Below are 18301 nucleotides of genomic sequence, written 5' to 3'. Positions count from 1 at the left end.
ATGTTTCTCAGTAGCTGGGTTTCCATTACACTTGGAAGTGCACAAAATCGAAATAGAACTGGTAATGGAAAACCCTAAAATATCCCTTTAAAGTTTTTACGCTTTCATGAGGAAGTTTTTCAGGCGTTTCGATATAGAAATATATCACAAAAGTGCAATGGAAACACTTTATTTGAACGAAATTTGAGAAATCGCTTTTATTTTGCAAAAAATCTGTAATGGAAACCCAGCTACTGGCAAATCCATCTTGCAAAGCTCCCGGCTGAACCTTTTGGGCCCGGTTAGAAAGTGACAGGACCAATCAGCATTGAGGGGCAGTACTTTTGGGCGCGGCGGAGTCATGACATAAGCAAGCAGCAACAAGAGGCCTGTGCCGTTATGGTGGAAGAAATTAACATGGATGCTGCTAAAGCCCCAGTTTTATCAGAACTTGACAATATTTCTTCGTTAAGGAAGACATGTCTATAATCGCCATGGTTCAGCTTATGCTGTTCTATAAGGAGTTTATTCCTCGGTAGCTGTGCACGGGTACCTCGGAAGCAGCGACGACTTCACGTGTTTTGTTGCTCTGATTGGCTCATAAAGATGTGACAGACAGAATGTTCATCCAATCACCCTCAGAGTTTTTTTTTTTTCTTTTTTTTTTCAAAGACTCTGCCCTTTCCCAAACACTGAATTTTAAAGGTTTGGGTGTGTCAGGTTAAGACAAGGCATTTTCAAGCTAAATAGAGATGTGCTTAGCTCCATTCACCTATGTGGCATACTGTAGTTGTTGAAGTGAGGAGTCTTTTCAATTAAAAAAAAAACAAAAAACACTCCATAAACACTAAACAGTAAACCAGCATTTCTGTTTTGTGAGTAAATTTCCCATAATGAGGGTGAAAAGATGTCAAACTTGGCCTAACTGGTTTTGCACTGTAAGCAGTCACAGAGTGTTTAACAAGAAGATTGCAGTGCAAACAAGAAAGGCTGCTTTTTAACAGCTTTTCTCCCTCATGTAAAAATGCAGCTATGAAATGAAAGCTGTTGTCTACTGCTTTGTAAAAACTCCAAACGGAGTACAGTTTTTTAGAGTCCTCAGTGTCACAAAAACAAACAAACAAAAATAGTAAATAGTAGGGGGGAACGATTTGCAAAAATAATCTAATTGTGATGTTTTCCCCTAGTATTACAATTTAATATGCATTATCATTAGTTTCCTCTTCTTGTGTATTTTTCAACAAATTCAACCAATAATCATTCTATACCATAACCTACAATCAGTCAAGCAGCATGCTTTGGCTTTCCAGGGACAGCATAGCTAGAAAACACCATATGGACAGAAACTTTTATGACAATGTATATTGAAAACAATGAAATTATTTCAGAGGTAATTAATCCATAGTAGCATGTCCTCAATATGAGGGTGAAACAAGCCTTAAGCTATAAAGGAGGTGACTGGGGTGGGGGAGGTTAAGCTTTGCCAGCAGCAGCGTGATGCATCAGCATTAATGCAAGCAGTGATTAGTGAGAAGTACACCATATTTAAATGGACCACTGTGTAGAGAGAAAGAGCTGTGATTGGCTGTGGGATTTGGGAAACAATAATTGGTATCAGCTGGCAATCAGCTAACGCTATGCTTCATCAGTATTAGATAGAAGAAACTAGGGCAGAACAATGAAAAAAACATATAATGGAAACTATTTTTGCTCATATTGCAAATTTGTTATCAATCACTTTATTGTAGGGAATTATCATTTTTATGTCACTTGTTTTGATTAAGAAAAACATACATACAACAAGAACAGGAGGGTTTTGGTGAACCATCTTAAAAAATGACACTTGAATATTTGCATAATGTGCATAAAACCTCTGCTGCTGAAAAAAATGAATGCTATTTTGGCACAATTCAAGTAAAAGAAATATTGCAACTACTGTGCAGCAGGCTGTATTGCAATTTAATCTAATTTGCGATAAATTGCCCTGCCTTAGTAAATAGCAGAGGTGGATGGAGCTGGGCAGTGTCTGAGCAGAAGTGTCAGAGCTTGTAAAAAACAAGTACACTTTTTATCTGGGAAATACTGCATACAGTCGGACTGAATCTCAATCTCCTCCCTAAACCCTGAACCCTAAACCCTTATGGACTTCACTGACTACATCTGGAAAGCGACTGAGTGCATAAGGCTGCACGCCTTAGTGGGGTATGAATAGGAATGGGACAGCCCTTAGTTTCTTGTCAACAGTTGACATCTTGGAGAGAAAAAAAAACAAAGATAGAAACAAGCATGCCTCACCTATTGACCGATTTCCTCAGTGGATGAAAACCTATTGCACACTCCATGTTTTTTTGTTTACTATTTCGCTCTTTTCACTTCATTTTCATAGCAGTCGCTAGCGGGCTTCCCCAGGGAATCCCTGTCATACGTCACATTGCTATGAACTATGGGTAATTCCCTCCTGCTAAGTCTGCAGATATGCCCACTCGTCTAGAGGGTGCACAAAGGGCTCAAAAAGTCTGCGAGACTTCCTTCACCCCCCTTATGATTTGACAGTGGGACAGCCCTAAGCCCACACGGACTTAGCGGGAACGCCTCAAAGTCAGTGAGTGTGGACCAATAGTTACACTAATATCAGCCAGCTATTTTCACACACCCTCTTCTGACAGCTTCATTCATGCTGACCCTGAATTTCATTGTGTTGCTTTTTCACAGTTACGCTGCATAGTGGTTACTATGGGTTACATTAAACCAATGATACTAACATGCCAGATGGGAGGCAGGAAGATAAGAACAGCCATTAGAAATGTTAAGCTCTACATGTACCTTATTTATGAAATTATCATCAGAAAGTATGATCCAACTTTTTACCAAAAAGAGTTTTGTTTGTTTGTTTTATCACTGTTTAACAAATTACCCAGGTGCAGATGTGATCAAGATCATAATTTACTCAGTCCTGCAGACCTCATCTAGTGTCGTCTAATCAGTATTATAGACAGTGCTCTCAGGAACCTTCAGTGCAGCAGAACCTTTTTTGTAGTCTTCCCCAGATCCGTGCCTGTCACCAGTCCTGTCTCTGAGCTCTGCAGGCAGTTCCTTTGACCTCATGGCTTGGTTTTTGTTCTCATATCCATTGTCATCTGTGAGGCCTTCTTGAGAGAGGTGTGTGCCTTTCCAAATCATGTCCAGTCAGTTTAATTCACCACACGTTGACTCCAGTCAGGGTGTAGAAACATGTCAGCATAGATCAGGAAAAATGGGAGGAACCTGAGCAAAATTTCAAGTGTTTTGTAATGGGCATAAATACTTATGTCAATGTGATATTCCAGTTCTGTATTTTTAATTAATGAGCAAAAAATTCTTACATCAGTTTTCTTATTGTCATGACAGGATACTGAGTGTAGATAAATGAGAATAAAAAGGGTGCAACATAGCCCAATGGATATAAGTGAAGGGGTCCGAACACTTTATAAATATACAGTATGACAATAGAGCATAACACACAGGTACAACGGAATTGTTTGCAGTTCCATTCGGTGCAAGTATCATTTATTATTGAAACTGCTCTGGGATATGTGCTATTTTTCAGTCTGTTAGTTTTGGTTCCCTTGTCCTGAACCGTCTTCCTGAGGGTAGCAGTTGGATAATGCTTGAATGAATGAAATTGTTGAAACTTTACTATATGAATCATAATAAAGCCTAAAGTTGAGCATTGTATACATCATGGCTAACCTCACAGAGCCAAAAGGATTGGCCAGATTCCATGTCTGTCATCAGGCTGATCTGTGTTGTCAAGCTTCAGTCTGAAACGGCACAGTCTGAGATTGAATGGACCAATCAGTGTCAGTGTCACGTGGCTGGCAGGGTGTAGTTGTACTGCAAGCCAGTAAACAATGGCGACCAGATGCAGCTATGGCAGCAGGTTATTCAGAAGTGGACAACATTTCTTAATCTGAAGAGGAGTAAAGAACCTCAATGGGAGCTTTTCTTGGTGGAAAGATATGTTCTTCTCTTCTTAGTTTGATTTACCAGCTAGTTCCACTGATAGTGGCAGCCATAGGCCTCATGTTATTAACTCCCCACGGTTGTGCATGCCTATTTTGTCATGTATTTTGTCGCTCTTATTGGCCTTTAATGAATTCAAACAAACCCTGAATGCAGACAAAAACATATGTACACTCACCCTCAGAAATGGTCTGTCTGGTGTGTCAGGTTACAGCATGTCTGCTTTGAGTAAAAGCTGGGCGGTTGGCTGATTGCTAGGTGTCACCTCAGCCAGTTCCAGTCTCTAAACCAAAGTAACTAAGATCTATGTGGTGCTTCTTTTATTCTGATGTAAATACAGTTAATGGTAGCTCGGTGTACTAACAGACTGTGTTGTAGCTCTCGTTTTCTACATTAACCCTAAGCTGGTATCTGTGTCTGTGCTGTCTAGTTATCCCTCCAGTGTTTCTCATACAGCGATTATTTATGGAAGCTCATGCATGGGAGTCAAGATTGTTGTTGGTTCCCCAAAGAGAAGGTGGCAGAGTGTTATGAAAAGATGGCTGGGTCTTTCAAGTTACCGCTCTCTCTCCCACCTGAGATTTGTGCAAGCAAACTACAAGTCAGCTTAGTAACACAGGCTGTCCTTTTTCAGTCTGATAAATAAAACATCCTGACCAGCCACCACTAATGGAATCTCATTATTAGGGAAACACTGCCATTAAATATCTTATAAGCCAGCTAATGAATTAGCCTCAGGCAAAACTTTTCAAACTAGGCTTTTACTAACCAGACGCTCCTCTTCAGCTCCAGTCTCTCATCCAAAAAAGGTCACTTATAATCCCAAAAAAACAAAAACCTCAACAGTTGGAGTCGGAGGCCTCAAAATGGCAGACAACAAATCCATGGCTGATGTCTCTGTGGTGAGGAAAGTAAAAACTCTAAACACTGACCACGGGATTTCAGAAGGACGGAAAGTTTTGAATTCTGAAAAATAACTTCATAAAAACAGAATAAAAGATGTTTTCCCTTAATTGGTCTGAATGGGAATACGGCGTAGCATCAGTTAAGTATTTCCTTCTCAGATCTGTAAATAAACACGACGGGCCTCTTATTTCCTTGTATTCCTGACGTCAAACATATCATGTTTGAACTACTTGAAGCAGAAATGAGTGGTCAGCAGCTGCCTGCCTTTCATGACATAAATATACCCACTCTGTGCAGGGACATGAATCATTCCAGCTCTCCCCGGGTTCTTATTTCCCTTTTTCCACTTGCCTTTCATCCATTTCAACAGTGTCAAGCATCTTAACCTGAATGGGGAAAGCAATCCACCTCATTACCACCTGCAGAGGCTTTGAGCTTCAACACGACTACTGGGCTGTTTGAGGATGAAACCATTAATGAAAAAAAAAGAGATGGGAGAGAATAGATCAACTCTGACACACAGAGCGAAGAGATTTCTTTTTTCCTCCAGGCAAATCCTCCTCCTATTACAAAACAATCTGACTGACTTTAAGATCAAAAAGTGGGTGGGAGCAGCAAACTCAGGGAGACTTCTAAAACTAGGGTCACGTATTCACCTCCAGATAACCTGCCCTGCTTGTCGACGGTCATAATGAGACAGCGTGGCTACCTGAAAACATTTTAAATCATCCCAAGTCAAGTGTCTGTCAAAACACATCCCGGTGTCAGACTGGATGATGAAAGGATCACAGGTAGGAGGATGTTGATGGTGTAGCAACTCAGATCATAGTTCAGGCTTTGGCTTGTTTTAGAGCGACAGAAGTCGCTCTCAAGGGAAAAATAATGACATCAATGAGACGCTACAGTGCAAAATGTGACCTCGAATCCACCTGCACAACAACAAAATAATGTTTCCTGTGTCAAGTTTAGCAGGAGATGGATGCACAAACTTGAAGCTAAAATCATATTTTATATTTCATCAGAAAAACTGATGCAAGTTCAAACTGTAAGAAAGCCTTATGGCAGGGCTGTTCAATTACAAATTCAACTGAGCCAAATTTTAAAACCAAGACATGTAGCCAGGCCAGACATGTTCAGCGCCCAGTAAACAGCTGGTATTGTCAAATTAAGAACCAATACTGATCAATTTGATGAAAAGTATGCACTTTTTAATTCATAGTCTCCCTTTTAAATTTGGCAACATGACAAAAGCACATCAAAAAGTGCATAAAAAACAACAACAGAGCTGTATTTGAGCATCACTTCAGGTAGTAAAAGTGTTCACTTGAATAAAAATAAAAGAAATAGAATGGAAAAAAAAAAGAAATTCTGTAAATAATAAATTTGGTCCCATCTTATCCAGGCATATCTTAAAGTGCATAAAAACTAAATTTGCACAGTTGTAGCTACAGTTGAAAAGGACATGTTTAATACTCCCTATCTTGGGGCTACTTCTGTCAGCATCACTAGCCACGCTTCAAAACAACGCAGTGCATTGTAGGTAGACTGTTGCTAGGCTACGAGGAATTTTGCATTCACAGTCTGAAATACTGTGGGAATTTATGAAAACATGCAAAACAGGTGCATCTCTGGCATGACCACAGTCTGGGCCGCTTGGGGGTTGGTTCTGGGCTGCATGTGGCCGCTAATTAAATAGGCCTGCCTTATGGAGTCACAAATTCAACTAATGCATGAAGCATATCTGGATATTAAGATGGACACAGTGACAGCCACCTAGGAGTGAAGCCAAAATACTTAGAGATTCCCCTGCTGACTCTGCACAGTTAAAGGGATATTTCAGTACTTTTGAGCTGGGTCAAATAAGGTATCAGGATCCAAACAGCTGATCAGGAGAAGACAATTAACTAAGGCAACACATAACCAAAGCTTGCATTGCAAAATAATACCAAACAAAGTGGCTTTCTGGGTAAAAACATTTCAACAATTTTTGATACAGCATACATTTGAGCCTTCATTATTTTTTGACCCATTTTCCCTAAAACTGGCTAAATTACGTGCAGCAACTTGCATTGTGTAGCCTAGCTTACAGCTGCTAAAAGGAGCAACGCACACTAAAATGTCTGGAGGCTAATGCCACTACTTTGCCAAGTACCTCTTACAACCCAGCTTCAGAAATACAGAAATAACCCTTTAAGTGGAGCTATGGTTATACAGAAATACTGCATGTCTGAATCTACCACACTAGAGGGTCACATGCTTTCTTTCAGCCACTTACTATTGGATCTAGATCAGGCTGACCTTGCTAACAAGTTGTAAGTCGAATAGTGAAAACCATGACTAAAGCTCTGTACATTCCTTACATGCCCTAATCTTTACTTTGGTACAAATACAGTACACATTATTCCCTTAGCTTACAGTGATAGGTGGATGAAGATGACACGTCTGTTTTGCTCAGTATTTACAGTGTTTAACATCTGGGTCAAAGGTCAGTCAGTCTATTATATCTAGTCCAGTTATGGCCCAAGTAAGTGGTATGCATGATTTAGTATCATTTTTGACAAACTATCATGATGTTTTTAACATCCGGTTTCATGCAACAATCATTTGACCTTTCTAAATGTGCATACATGTAGTCACAACTGGAGGAAAAAAGCCCTGATGTGCTTTTGAGTGGCTCATTTCACTTAAAAAAAAAAATCTCCCAGACAGCCTAGCTGACACGTCTGAAGATTCCTGCACCTTGTGATATTAAATAATTCCTTTTTTTACTGTTCTCTCTGGCTGTTTTCATTGTCAATCTGTAACAAGTTCCTTTTTCTTTAGGTAACCTCATGATCTTTGATTTACTGGCAGTTCCAAACTTTATTTAAAAACTGAGAAAATATTTATTTTAGGGCTATCAAAAGATTCACAATTTTAATCGCAGGATTTCTGTTGTTAATCATGATTAATCTTTGTTAAGTTTGGTGTCATTTTTTATTTAAAGTCTTAAACTGAAGGAAACTGACTTCCAGTCTGGAAACAGACCTGCTTTTAGAAGATCAAAGATTATAACATGGCCTTAACTACAGAAAAAGGAACTTGTCATGGACTGAAAATGAAATAAGTTAACAGTAAAAAGGTTTGGATGTCTTTTGACCTGTCTTCTGAGCTGTCTGAGAGTTTTTAAGTAAAATGAGACATTAAGGAGCAGTGGTGGACTTACTCTACATCACTGTGGCTGCAGGAGAGGCTGATGTGGATTAACTGAAGTGTGTTGTAAGAGATAATAAAGCATGCAGTTAATCAGGATTTGAAAAAGGGTGCAAGTTTTGGAACTTGATTGATTGCAATTAACTCGATAAATCCTGACAGCCCTAATTCATTCATTTGATTAGTTAGTTGTTTAATCTTTTTTATTTAAAAATGGCTGTATCTAAACAAGTAGTACAATCACTTAAGACGTTGGAAAAATTCAAAGTAAAAGAAGAATCAAAACTTTTGAAATGCAAAACAATGGAATGTCAAACATGCAATTTCAGCCATGAATCAAAATTAGAAAACTAAGTCATTTTACAGTCCTAGTTATTATGATGTGAATTTTTCTACGGCAATGATTTATTATGTAGTTAATCAAAATCCATGAAGCAAGTGGTCACACTATGATTGATAACTGTGGACAAATAAACAGCTATTTTCAGCATTCTCAAATGGATCAGTGAAGAAGGGGAGGAAAAGTTAAATGTGTGCTGTGGTTAGCAGAGGCTTCAAAAAGTGGCATGATGCCAGCAAATTCATGGTACCATCAGTCAGATACCTTCTGTGAGTGACTCCAAATCACATCACTAGAGCAATATGTCAACCCCCCAGTGAAAGCCACTCAGGCCTCAAATTGGTGCAGTAGGAGGAGACTTATATAGCTTACAGTCAATGGGCTATAAGATAATGATTAGAGGGGTAATGCTGCAGAAGCAAGAACAAGTCAAACACTGTATGTATGTGATGGTGTCTAAGTAGTATAATCCTGGATGCTGAATGTTCAGCAGCCTGTTTTCTCAGCTGCACCGGTTTTACGTGCTCTGAAAGTAAACTGAAATGGCATGAATGAATGGTAAGGTCAAAGTTCAGCTCTAAAGGAAGCTATTCAGGCAGTTGCAAAAACAAAACTTTTTTTTCAATTGAATTCATCTCATTATGTATGACTTAAAAGCAACTTGTTTTCAAGATTCTGAGTAAATGACTCACTGAGAATGATCAGATTGACTGTTATTATATATTCTGTTTAGGCTGTTTTAACTTTTGTTCTTTATGCGTCACTGCACAGCCTGAGGTGTTCCTCTCCATGCTGCACTAAAGCAGTGATTGAACTAAGATGTTAACTAACGCTGTTTTAGTTTTACCATCAAGAGCAGGGGTGTCAAACTCATCACAGCAGGGGCCGGATTCTGGATTCAGGTTGAACCTGAGGGCCTGACAGCGTCACCTTTCAAACCATCAACTGTCAACCTCATTTCACCAGTAATAAGATATGGAAAAAACAACAATTAGCACTGCTGATAAATGATTTTGACATTTGAAAAGGTAAAAAGATAAGTTTAAAGGTGCACAATCTGAGAAAAGTAAATTTATTAGTTAAAAAAGTCAAAACATGAAATTGAAAAAAAAAATGTTTTAAAGGCAAATATATGAGAAAGAAAGTCAGAACCATGAGTTTAAAAGGTCAAAATATGAAATAAAATTTGTAATCATGAAATTAAAAGTCAAAATGTGATTCAAAATTTTAAATTGTGAGTCTAAAATGTCAAACTATGGGATTATGAAGTCAAAGTTTGGAGTTGAAAATATGAGATAAAATACAAAATAACTGGTTAAAAAGGTCAAAACATGACTTAAAAAACAGAATTATGAATCTTAAAGCTCAAAATATTATATGAGAAGTCAAAATTATGAGTTGAAATGCTCAAAGTATGAAAAAGTCAAAATCCTAAGTTTGAGTCCTAATTGTGAGATGCTAAATTGAATAAATTGAATAAATAAAAAAAATTAATTTCTTTTCCCACATTCCTGACTTCTTATCTAAATACTTTAGGTAAGATACTACTATAAGATAATACTTATCTTACTTTTTCAGATTTTATGACTTAACAAGGATATCTTAAATCATCAAAGATAAGTTTACATTCTTATACCTGAGGAAATCTGCAGACCTTATACTGATGGACCAGTCATAACAGAAATATGAGATCATCTGTGGGCCGGGATTAACTGTTCCACGGGCCGGATTTAGCCCCCAGGCCTTGAGTTTGATACCCCTGATCTAGAGCAAGGGTCATCAACATATGAACAAGGGCCAGGTTTTTCCTGTACAGGCACTTTGGGGGCCAACCTCTTAAAAAACTTTTTAAAAAAAATCTCGTTAAAATATTTTTGTTAAAATATTTTAATTTTCTTTCAAATGTATGTAATTTTTAGGCTCGAACATTGAGATCAGTCCTTTTTATCACAGCCAGCCACAAGGGGGCGATTAAGATATTTTAGCTGAATATTCCTGAAGCCAAAGGTTAACATAGAAAATGGCAGTTTTATCAGGAATGGACTGATAAATTTGTGTTAAATATACACCATATTTGCTAGTAACTGCTGACAAGTGGTTTCTGAATAAATGGATGAAACAGTCATCTTGATGAAACTGTTTCAATCTCAGTTGATCTAGAGGTTCAGCAGATCAGCCTTGTTGCTGTGGTTTGTACCCATTTAATTCCTTGCAACATAAAGATGCACTACAGCTCAGAGTGAGAACAGATTTTTCTTTTTGTTTTTTTTAGGCTTGGCTTATATGAGTTACATAACCTAACGAAATTTATGATGATAGTTTTCTTTTCCAGATGGGCAGTGTGTGGAAAATGTACAATATCAATTGCCCAGCACCTTCTATGAGGACTTGGTACCTTTCCTGGAGCTGTTTGATAAAAGCTGACTTCCTTCCATGCCAGTTAGCCGACACAGCAAATCCTGTCAGTAAGATGACCTTGGCTAATAGCCACACATCCAGTGCTTTAATGATGTCTTTCTATTTTTTAAATCAGTAACAGCCTGGCAGCAACATTAACATGCATACAGAAGTCAGTGCTGCAAGTACGGGGTGTTGTTTGGTACTTAAACTGGAGAAAACCAGGACAGGGGCTGTTGGGACTCAGGACATGGAGCATGAAAACTTTTCTGTTACAGGGGTGATCGGGGTCAAATGGAAAAAAGGTGCATAACAGCAGAACCACTACTGAGGCAATCCTCAAGAAATGGGTAATAAGGAGAGTTACACTGCCCCCAGTGGTGAACAGATTTTTAGGATCTTTTTAACTGTGTGTTCCATTGATGAGATTAAAAACCTCTGCATTTCACTCTAGTGAGGTAGTCCCAGGTTCCACACTGATCACAGTGGGTGGTTTACTCAGTACTGCATTTATAACAAGCATCTCTTTCTGTTTCTCTGCCCCTGCTGCAGACAAAGTCCTGATTTTGACCGGTCGGTGGGGGAGAATTGACACTCACAAGCATGGCGTCGTTCCAAAAGTTCAACTGTTTTCAACTAAGAGTGCTGTGAGTGTGACGACAACAATCAGCTGGCGCCGAGGGTGTTTTTCCACTCAGGACACTGAGTGCCAAAAACGCTGAACTACATTGATTTTGTATTTAAAAAGAAAAAGGGGTCAGCCGTGCACAAAGGCCATAACTACGCCAATATCTGAGTGCATTTATGTAACATGTTACCGAAAAACTCTGCTTCATTCAGCCAGCAAGTCAGTGAGCGAACCCCGCCAAGGAGCGAGGTCTGAGCCATGTGACTGGAATGCAGCCAATGCTAAAACGCTGACCTACACCTGTGTTTGGCATCCTAACAGCTTCAGCTCCACAGACAAAGGTTCCTCTATTTTTACTTTAAAAAGGTGGAAAAATCAACCTTTTAGGTCAGGCTTTCTCTCTCTTTCTCCTATCTCTGTCTGGCATCCACCATTCACAGCTGATGTCCACATTAACCAGAGCGAGGATCCTTCCGGGGACCCTCCAGCAACCTCATTCTGTCAGTGTCAGAGAGGGAAACAGACCCTCGTTCTAACCCCTCTGGACTGCTGAGATCCAGGACACTGAGGACCAGGGAGCAGCCTGTCACAATCCTCAGCGCCAGGCTCTTTAGCATATATGAAAATGCTTTTGTCTGAGGGGATTAGTTCTGCTAATGCTCACAGTGCCAAGTATATTTCAGAGGCGGAACCACTGATTCTTATTTCATTTTTAAAAATTAAAGCCATGTTGGGAAACTTTGCCATCCCCTCACCCCAGATATCAGCTAATAGACAGATATGAATATCACTGCTAAAGTGCTCGTTCAAAATGTCTTTCCTTTCTTGCTCATTAGCCTTTATCAGCTTTAAAGTCACATGATAATGCCACATCTTAATGCCAGAGGTGCAAACTGCAACAACCTGTCATGAGGCGGATCACATCATCTCTACAAAGTAGAAAAATCTGAATAAGTACAGAAAACTCAAGGTTTGGTGCACAAGAATGACTAGAAACCACAAGTTTATCTCCTCCTCTGCTTTTGAAATAGATGACTCAGTGAATTCATGTGAATGTTTTCTGTGTAATTTCCAACTCAAAAAAGTCATTTACCAGATAAAGCTGAATTCATCCGACCCATGTTCAAAGATAACTGAGTCAACTCCAAGATTCAGAAGTGCTGCTACAGAAGTACTGAGATTTTCCTCTGGAAATAAAAAGGAGGCTGCATGAGTCTGAGTGGGACAGTAAAAACCTACTAGGCTGTCTATTACTTTCTTTTGCCTGCATGTTGACTCTTGTAGAGAAGTTCTTAAAGAATTCAAAGTGTTTCATATAAAAAGTTTGTAAGGGTTTCTGAACAGGCAATCTATAGGATAAAAATATAGCAAAACTTTGCAAAAACTACATTTCAATAAGCATTTGTAAGCGTTACTAAAGCATTAAAAATACTTAACTTGTTATTCATGAAGGTTTATGAACTAATCATGCTTTGATGACGCATTAGTAAAGGGAAAAGGTTCGGTTAAATTGGTCAGGGTGAGGGAGCTTTACATTGGTGATTGTGGCTCATTGACAGAGTCAGACGTCCCGAAAGGGTCAGGGGTCTGATCCCCAGCTGCCAGTCACATGTCAATGTGTCCTTGGGCAAGACACTTAACCTCAATTTGCTCCCACTGCTATGTCAATGACGTGTAAATGTGTATGGATGCATTTGATGGACAATTCTGCCAACCTACCCAACCTACAGCACCAGTGTATGTGAGTGGGTGTAAATGGGTGGGTGTGGCCTGTGGTGTAAAGGTCCATTTACCATTTACTTCACAAGGGCTGTCAGCAGACATGGGGGGCCAAGATTGATCTTTTTCTTCATAGTCCAAAAGTGTCTGGGGAGAACCCCTGCCCCCAAAACAACCAAAAATGGCTTCATATCAGCCTGTTTATTGGTGATGCGCCGTATGATCTCAGTACCAGCAGATTTAGCTGTGAAGCTTTAAAGTCGGTATCTGCAGATTTGTACATTTCTGCCAGTATTTGCAGCAGATTCATCAGCAGAATGTATGAAACATTTTAGAGTTGCTTTCCTAAAGCATCATAGAGCATGTAAAGCTGTGTATCTATGTATGACAGGGGGGTCCAAACTTTTACCACTGAGGGCCACATACAGAAATATATAAGGATGGTGGGGCCACTTTCATATTCCTCACCTTGGGGATATTTAAAACCAGTAAAACCAATCTAATGTAGATTAAGATGGCAAAGTTACAGAGAAGGCAAATAGACAATAATTTTTAGGATTTTGGAGAGGCCAATCAGATTTCAGAGGGCCTTGTTCGGCCCTGGCTACCACTGGTTCCACCCCTGAAACGTTACTGGTTCTGCTATTTGTTGCTGTAATCCGTCAGGGAGTTATAAATAAAGATATTGTTATTATTTTGGTTGCAAAAGTGTTCATGGTTTACAGTGTTGTTGCAATTTAGTCATAAAGAATGCACAAATAAATTTTTGTCAAATTGTTTGTTTACTGGATTAACACTGTACAGTGTAAATGTTCAACCAGGGCAATATTTAATGTTATGTCAAGAATTTTCTGAGGGCCAATCAGATATGGACTGCGGGCCACATTTGGCCCCTGGGCCATAGTTTAGACCAGTGTTAATTTCGCAAAGTAAAACTATGACTAAAAATGTTCGTTGACAGCCTTTTCTCCCATGACAAGAACTAGACTAAGACTAACAAAAATAGATCTTTGATGACTAAAGCTGACAAAAACTAAGTTTAGTTTTCAGCTGAAACTAGACTAACATGCAATCTAGTTTTCATCAGAAATTCAAAATCTGTGATATTTCTCCACTTTGGTTAAATCTGTAAAAAAACAATGAATCTGTATCTACTCAGCCTCTCAGCTGTAGAAAGCAGGGACTCCAGTTTTACCAGAGTGCAGAGAACTCACTACCATGACTTGGTACCAGATTTAGGCAAGAAAAGAAATGCTTGGACTAAAAGTAAAGACTAAAATGTGAGGACTTTTTATGGACTAAAACTAGACTAAAATGTTTTGAGTTTTCGTCGACCAAAACTAGACTAAACTAAAAAGGATAGAAATGACTAAAATGTGAGTAAAACTAAAAGACATTTCATTTAAAGACTAAAACTAAGACTTAAATTAAAAATAGCTGCCAAAATTAACGCTGGTTTGGACATTACTGATGAATGATTATGAGCAGTTTTAAACAGAGCCAGCAGCCATCGCATTCCTCTACTGTAAAGTGTTTAATGCACAGAATTTTATTGAGCTTCAGCCCGAGTAATTTTTGGCACTTGAGAAGAATGTGTTTCTGTGTTACTTCAAGCAGTTTGTCAGGATTGTCTCAATGAAGCTGCCTGCTTTTAAAGCTTTCTGTAAGAATTAATTTTAATAGCAAATAATAAGCTGAATAAAAAAGGCCCTCATTTCTGCTGAGTGCCCTACAGAGCTCAGTGTCTGTCAGCAGGTTGTCACAGGCAGTTTAAAGATATAACTTCCATTTGTTTTAACACTGGATGTCTACAGTGTATTTTAATACAAAACATCATCATCTATCATTTAATGCAAAACCAAATGTTTGTCTTATTTTATATGTTTCAAAAATAAAAAGACTGTTAAATAAGGGACATAAGATCAGTTCTACTTCAGAAGAGAATCTGAGTTCTTTATTTTCGTCAGCTCCTGAATGCCTCATTCCACTTTAAAAAGCTCAGTGGACAAGCCATCAGCACCAAACATTTTCCTTTTTACTGATCCCTGATTTCCTCTGTGATCCATAAGCTCCTTTGTTGAGACTGATTTCATGTCAAAGTCTTCATTCTACCCAGAGTTCCTTATTTTCTTTCAAAATAAAAGCAGGAAACAGGAAGTCAGTTACCCTTACTCTAAAAATGCCCAGAATGTAACAAAAGCAGTTTTAAATGCAGAACAGTGTAATTTTAAAATGTGAGATAAAGTGGAGCTCAATCACAATTAACAATTCAAAATTCTGACATTCATTCCTATTAAAAACTGTAATTATTTCTGTCCTAACATTCATATTTTTGAAGTTTACTTGGCCTGGAAACATGTTAGAAATTAAGATTTGCTAAATTTGAGATAAGATGCTCATCATGGTGTCCAGGGGTGTAGCTAGGGATTTGATTCATTTCGTCCCTTTTGATTCAAAAATTACACTAATTAATGAGAAAAAATTGATAACACACTTTTCATTGCAGGCTCCCTAAGGGCCCCTCCCTACTGTGGGCCTGGATAATCAGTCCCCTTTTTCCCCCTGTTGCTACGCCCCTGATGGTGGCCGTCGGTGAGGTGATGCTCTGAAACCTTAAAGAGTTACTCCAAAACATTTTATCATTCATCATGATTGCTTTAAGCTAAATAAGGAGGGGCCCTGTATGGGGTTTTGTCTGTGGCCTCCAAATGATCAAAACCGCCCATGCCCTCCACCTCTTCTAAATCAAGGGTTCTCAACCTTTTCAGCTCGCAACCCCCACCCCCCAAAAGATGCCATATACCGGGGACCCCCACTGTACCTGGAGGTGGCTGAACACAGCACATTCAAGAATAATCATGTGCAGACAAGGCCGACCATAAAGGGGGATAAATGGGAGAGCCAAACTGGGGGCCCATAACCTTGCAAAGCAGATGGATACGCCCGTTTCCTTGTTTTTCACTGACAAATCCATCTTGGAAAGCTCCCATCTGAACCATTTGGGCCCGGTTAGAAAGTGACAGGACCAATCAGTGAACGAGGGGCAGTATTTTCAGGCGCAGCAGAGTCATGACGTAAATAAGCAGCAGCAAGAGCTGGTGCAGTTATGGAGGAAGAGATTAGTGTGGCTGTTGCTAAAGCGCCAGTTTTATCAGAACTTGATGACATTTCTTTTTTGAAAGAAGAACAAAGAACAGCAGTGAGTTGTTTTCTTTTCAAAAATAAAAAAAAGTTGAGGACTTACATGTCGATAGTCGCCATGTTTCGCATTATTCCTCAGTAGCTGCACACGCGCAGCTTGATAGCAGCTATGTCACGTGTTTTGTTGCTCTGATTGGCCCGTAGAGATGTGACAGACAGAACATTTACCCAATCATAATCAGAGTTTTTTTCAAAGCCTCTACCTTTTCTTAAATGTTTCCTATTGAAGCTTTCCCAGATGGATGTGTGAAACACAGGTTAGGGGGCCCATGGGGGTCACCAAAATCATGGAAGTGGCAAAAATGAGACTAAAATTGCAAAAAAAAAAAAAAAAAGCTCAAGTGGCAAAATGGGCATAAATGGCAGTAAAAGGGAGTTAAAAAGTGACTGAAAATGCTTCAAATGGGCAAAAATGGGTGGAAATCTGGTGAAATGGGATGAAAAATTGCTAGAAACTGGCAAAAAAGTGTTAACTGAGTAAGAAAAAATGACAGATATTGGCAGAAATTGGTTAAACTGCCAAAAATGGGCATGTTGGATAATGAAATTTCGTTAAAATGGGAAAAAGTGGGGGTAAAAAGTGGTAAATGGGGTTAAGTGTGGCAATAATGGGTCAACAGAGGCAACATTAGGCTAAAGTGCCAAGAATTGGTTTAGAAATGGCAAAAACAGGCAGAAAAAAGTGGTGGAAGGGGTTTAAAATCAGCAAGAATAGGTTTTTAACTGGCCAAAATGTGTTAAAATTGGTGGGAAAAAATGATGATGGTTAAAAGTGGCAACAGTGTAATTGAAAAAATATTCTTAGTTTTTTAAGTGAATCTGGAGACCCCCTCTCAGTGTCTCACGACCCTAAAGGGGGTCCCTACCCCAAGGTTGAGAACCACTGCCCTAAACTAGAGTGCTGTCTCGGCTGATGGCTGGTCAGCAGGAGTCTGGTTCTGCTGGAGGTTTCTGCCTTCATAAGGCCAGATTTCCTTCCACTGTAACTCTGATAAATGTTGCTTTAGTGCTGTGCTCATGGTGGGTTGATGTCCTTGTAGTATCATAACAAAGGGTATGGTCTAAATGAGTTTGATTTCGTCTGACCTCTGCCTTCCTTGAGGCACTCTTAAACATATTTGTATGCTTCCTCGATGCTCTCTGATCAGTTGAACCACGTTTTAATGAGTCACTGTATTCACATATTTGAAGTTTTGTATAAAACACCATCTTAACAACCTCACACTGGCATTAGTCTTGCTGCTGAGCTTTGCAGTTTGTTTGCTGTTGTTGTACATCTGCCATGTGCTAATATTAGACAGCGCTTCTACATGGACTTAAAGTGTTGTTGGATGATTTGTGTCCCTTCTTTTCTCCTCGTCTCCTCGGTCTCATTTAAATAACTATTGTTCCATCCAGATCCAGCGCTCTCCCTCTCTCTCCCTGTCGGTTGGCACATTTAATATCCACGCATTCATGTGATCTCAGAGTTGCGCTCTCCGGAGCTCTCCAAGGTACTCAGAATAAATCCTGGTACTGTTGGTAACTGCACACCCACGCGTTTCTACACCCACAGCACATGCAAATTCCTCCTTAGGAAAAAGAGTTTGTCCATGCACGAAAAAGACACAATACTGACTAAAAAGATGAAGAAAAGTCACAGATGGAGAGAACAAAATGCGAAATTACGCACAAGATTATCACAGCCTCTTGTCAGAACCATGGCTGAGTGAAACAAAAGCGTGAAAAACGAGAGGAAATGTGAATGAACACAGATGAGTGACAAAGTTCCTCTCAGAGAAACGTGTTTACCTGCAGGACACCGTCACTTCGATCTTGGTCGCAGGTATGGTGGAGTTGAGTGGATCGAAATCCCCGATAGTCGCCATGGTTGGAGCTTTTTTAAAATCACTTCTTCTGAATCCTCGAAGTTGTGACTTCTATCAGAGAGCGGATGT

The 18301-nt window shown here is 39.3% G+C and overlaps 1 protein-coding gene across 1 annotated transcript in view; it reads right to left on the bottom strand.

Annotated features, from left to right (window-relative positions):
* LOC121506932 (copine-9-like) overlaps nt 1-18232 on the bottom strand; it is a 330340-nt gene extending 312108 nt beyond the window's left edge. Inside the window, exon 1 of the mRNA XM_041782988.1 lies at nt 18156-18232. Within this exon, the coding sequence (XP_041638922.1) occupies nt 18156-18232 (77 nt within the window). The remainder of the gene's footprint in view (nt 1-18155) is intronic.
* Nucleotides 18233-18301: the final 69 nt, after the last annotated feature.

Source organism: Cheilinus undulatus, linkage group 3, assembly GCF_018320785.1.
Source record: "Cheilinus undulatus linkage group 3, ASM1832078v1, whole genome shotgun sequence".
Taxonomy (NCBI): Eukaryota; Metazoa; Chordata; class Actinopteri; order Labriformes; family Labridae; genus Cheilinus; species Cheilinus undulatus.
This window is presented reverse-complemented; position numbering and strand designations above follow the sequence as displayed.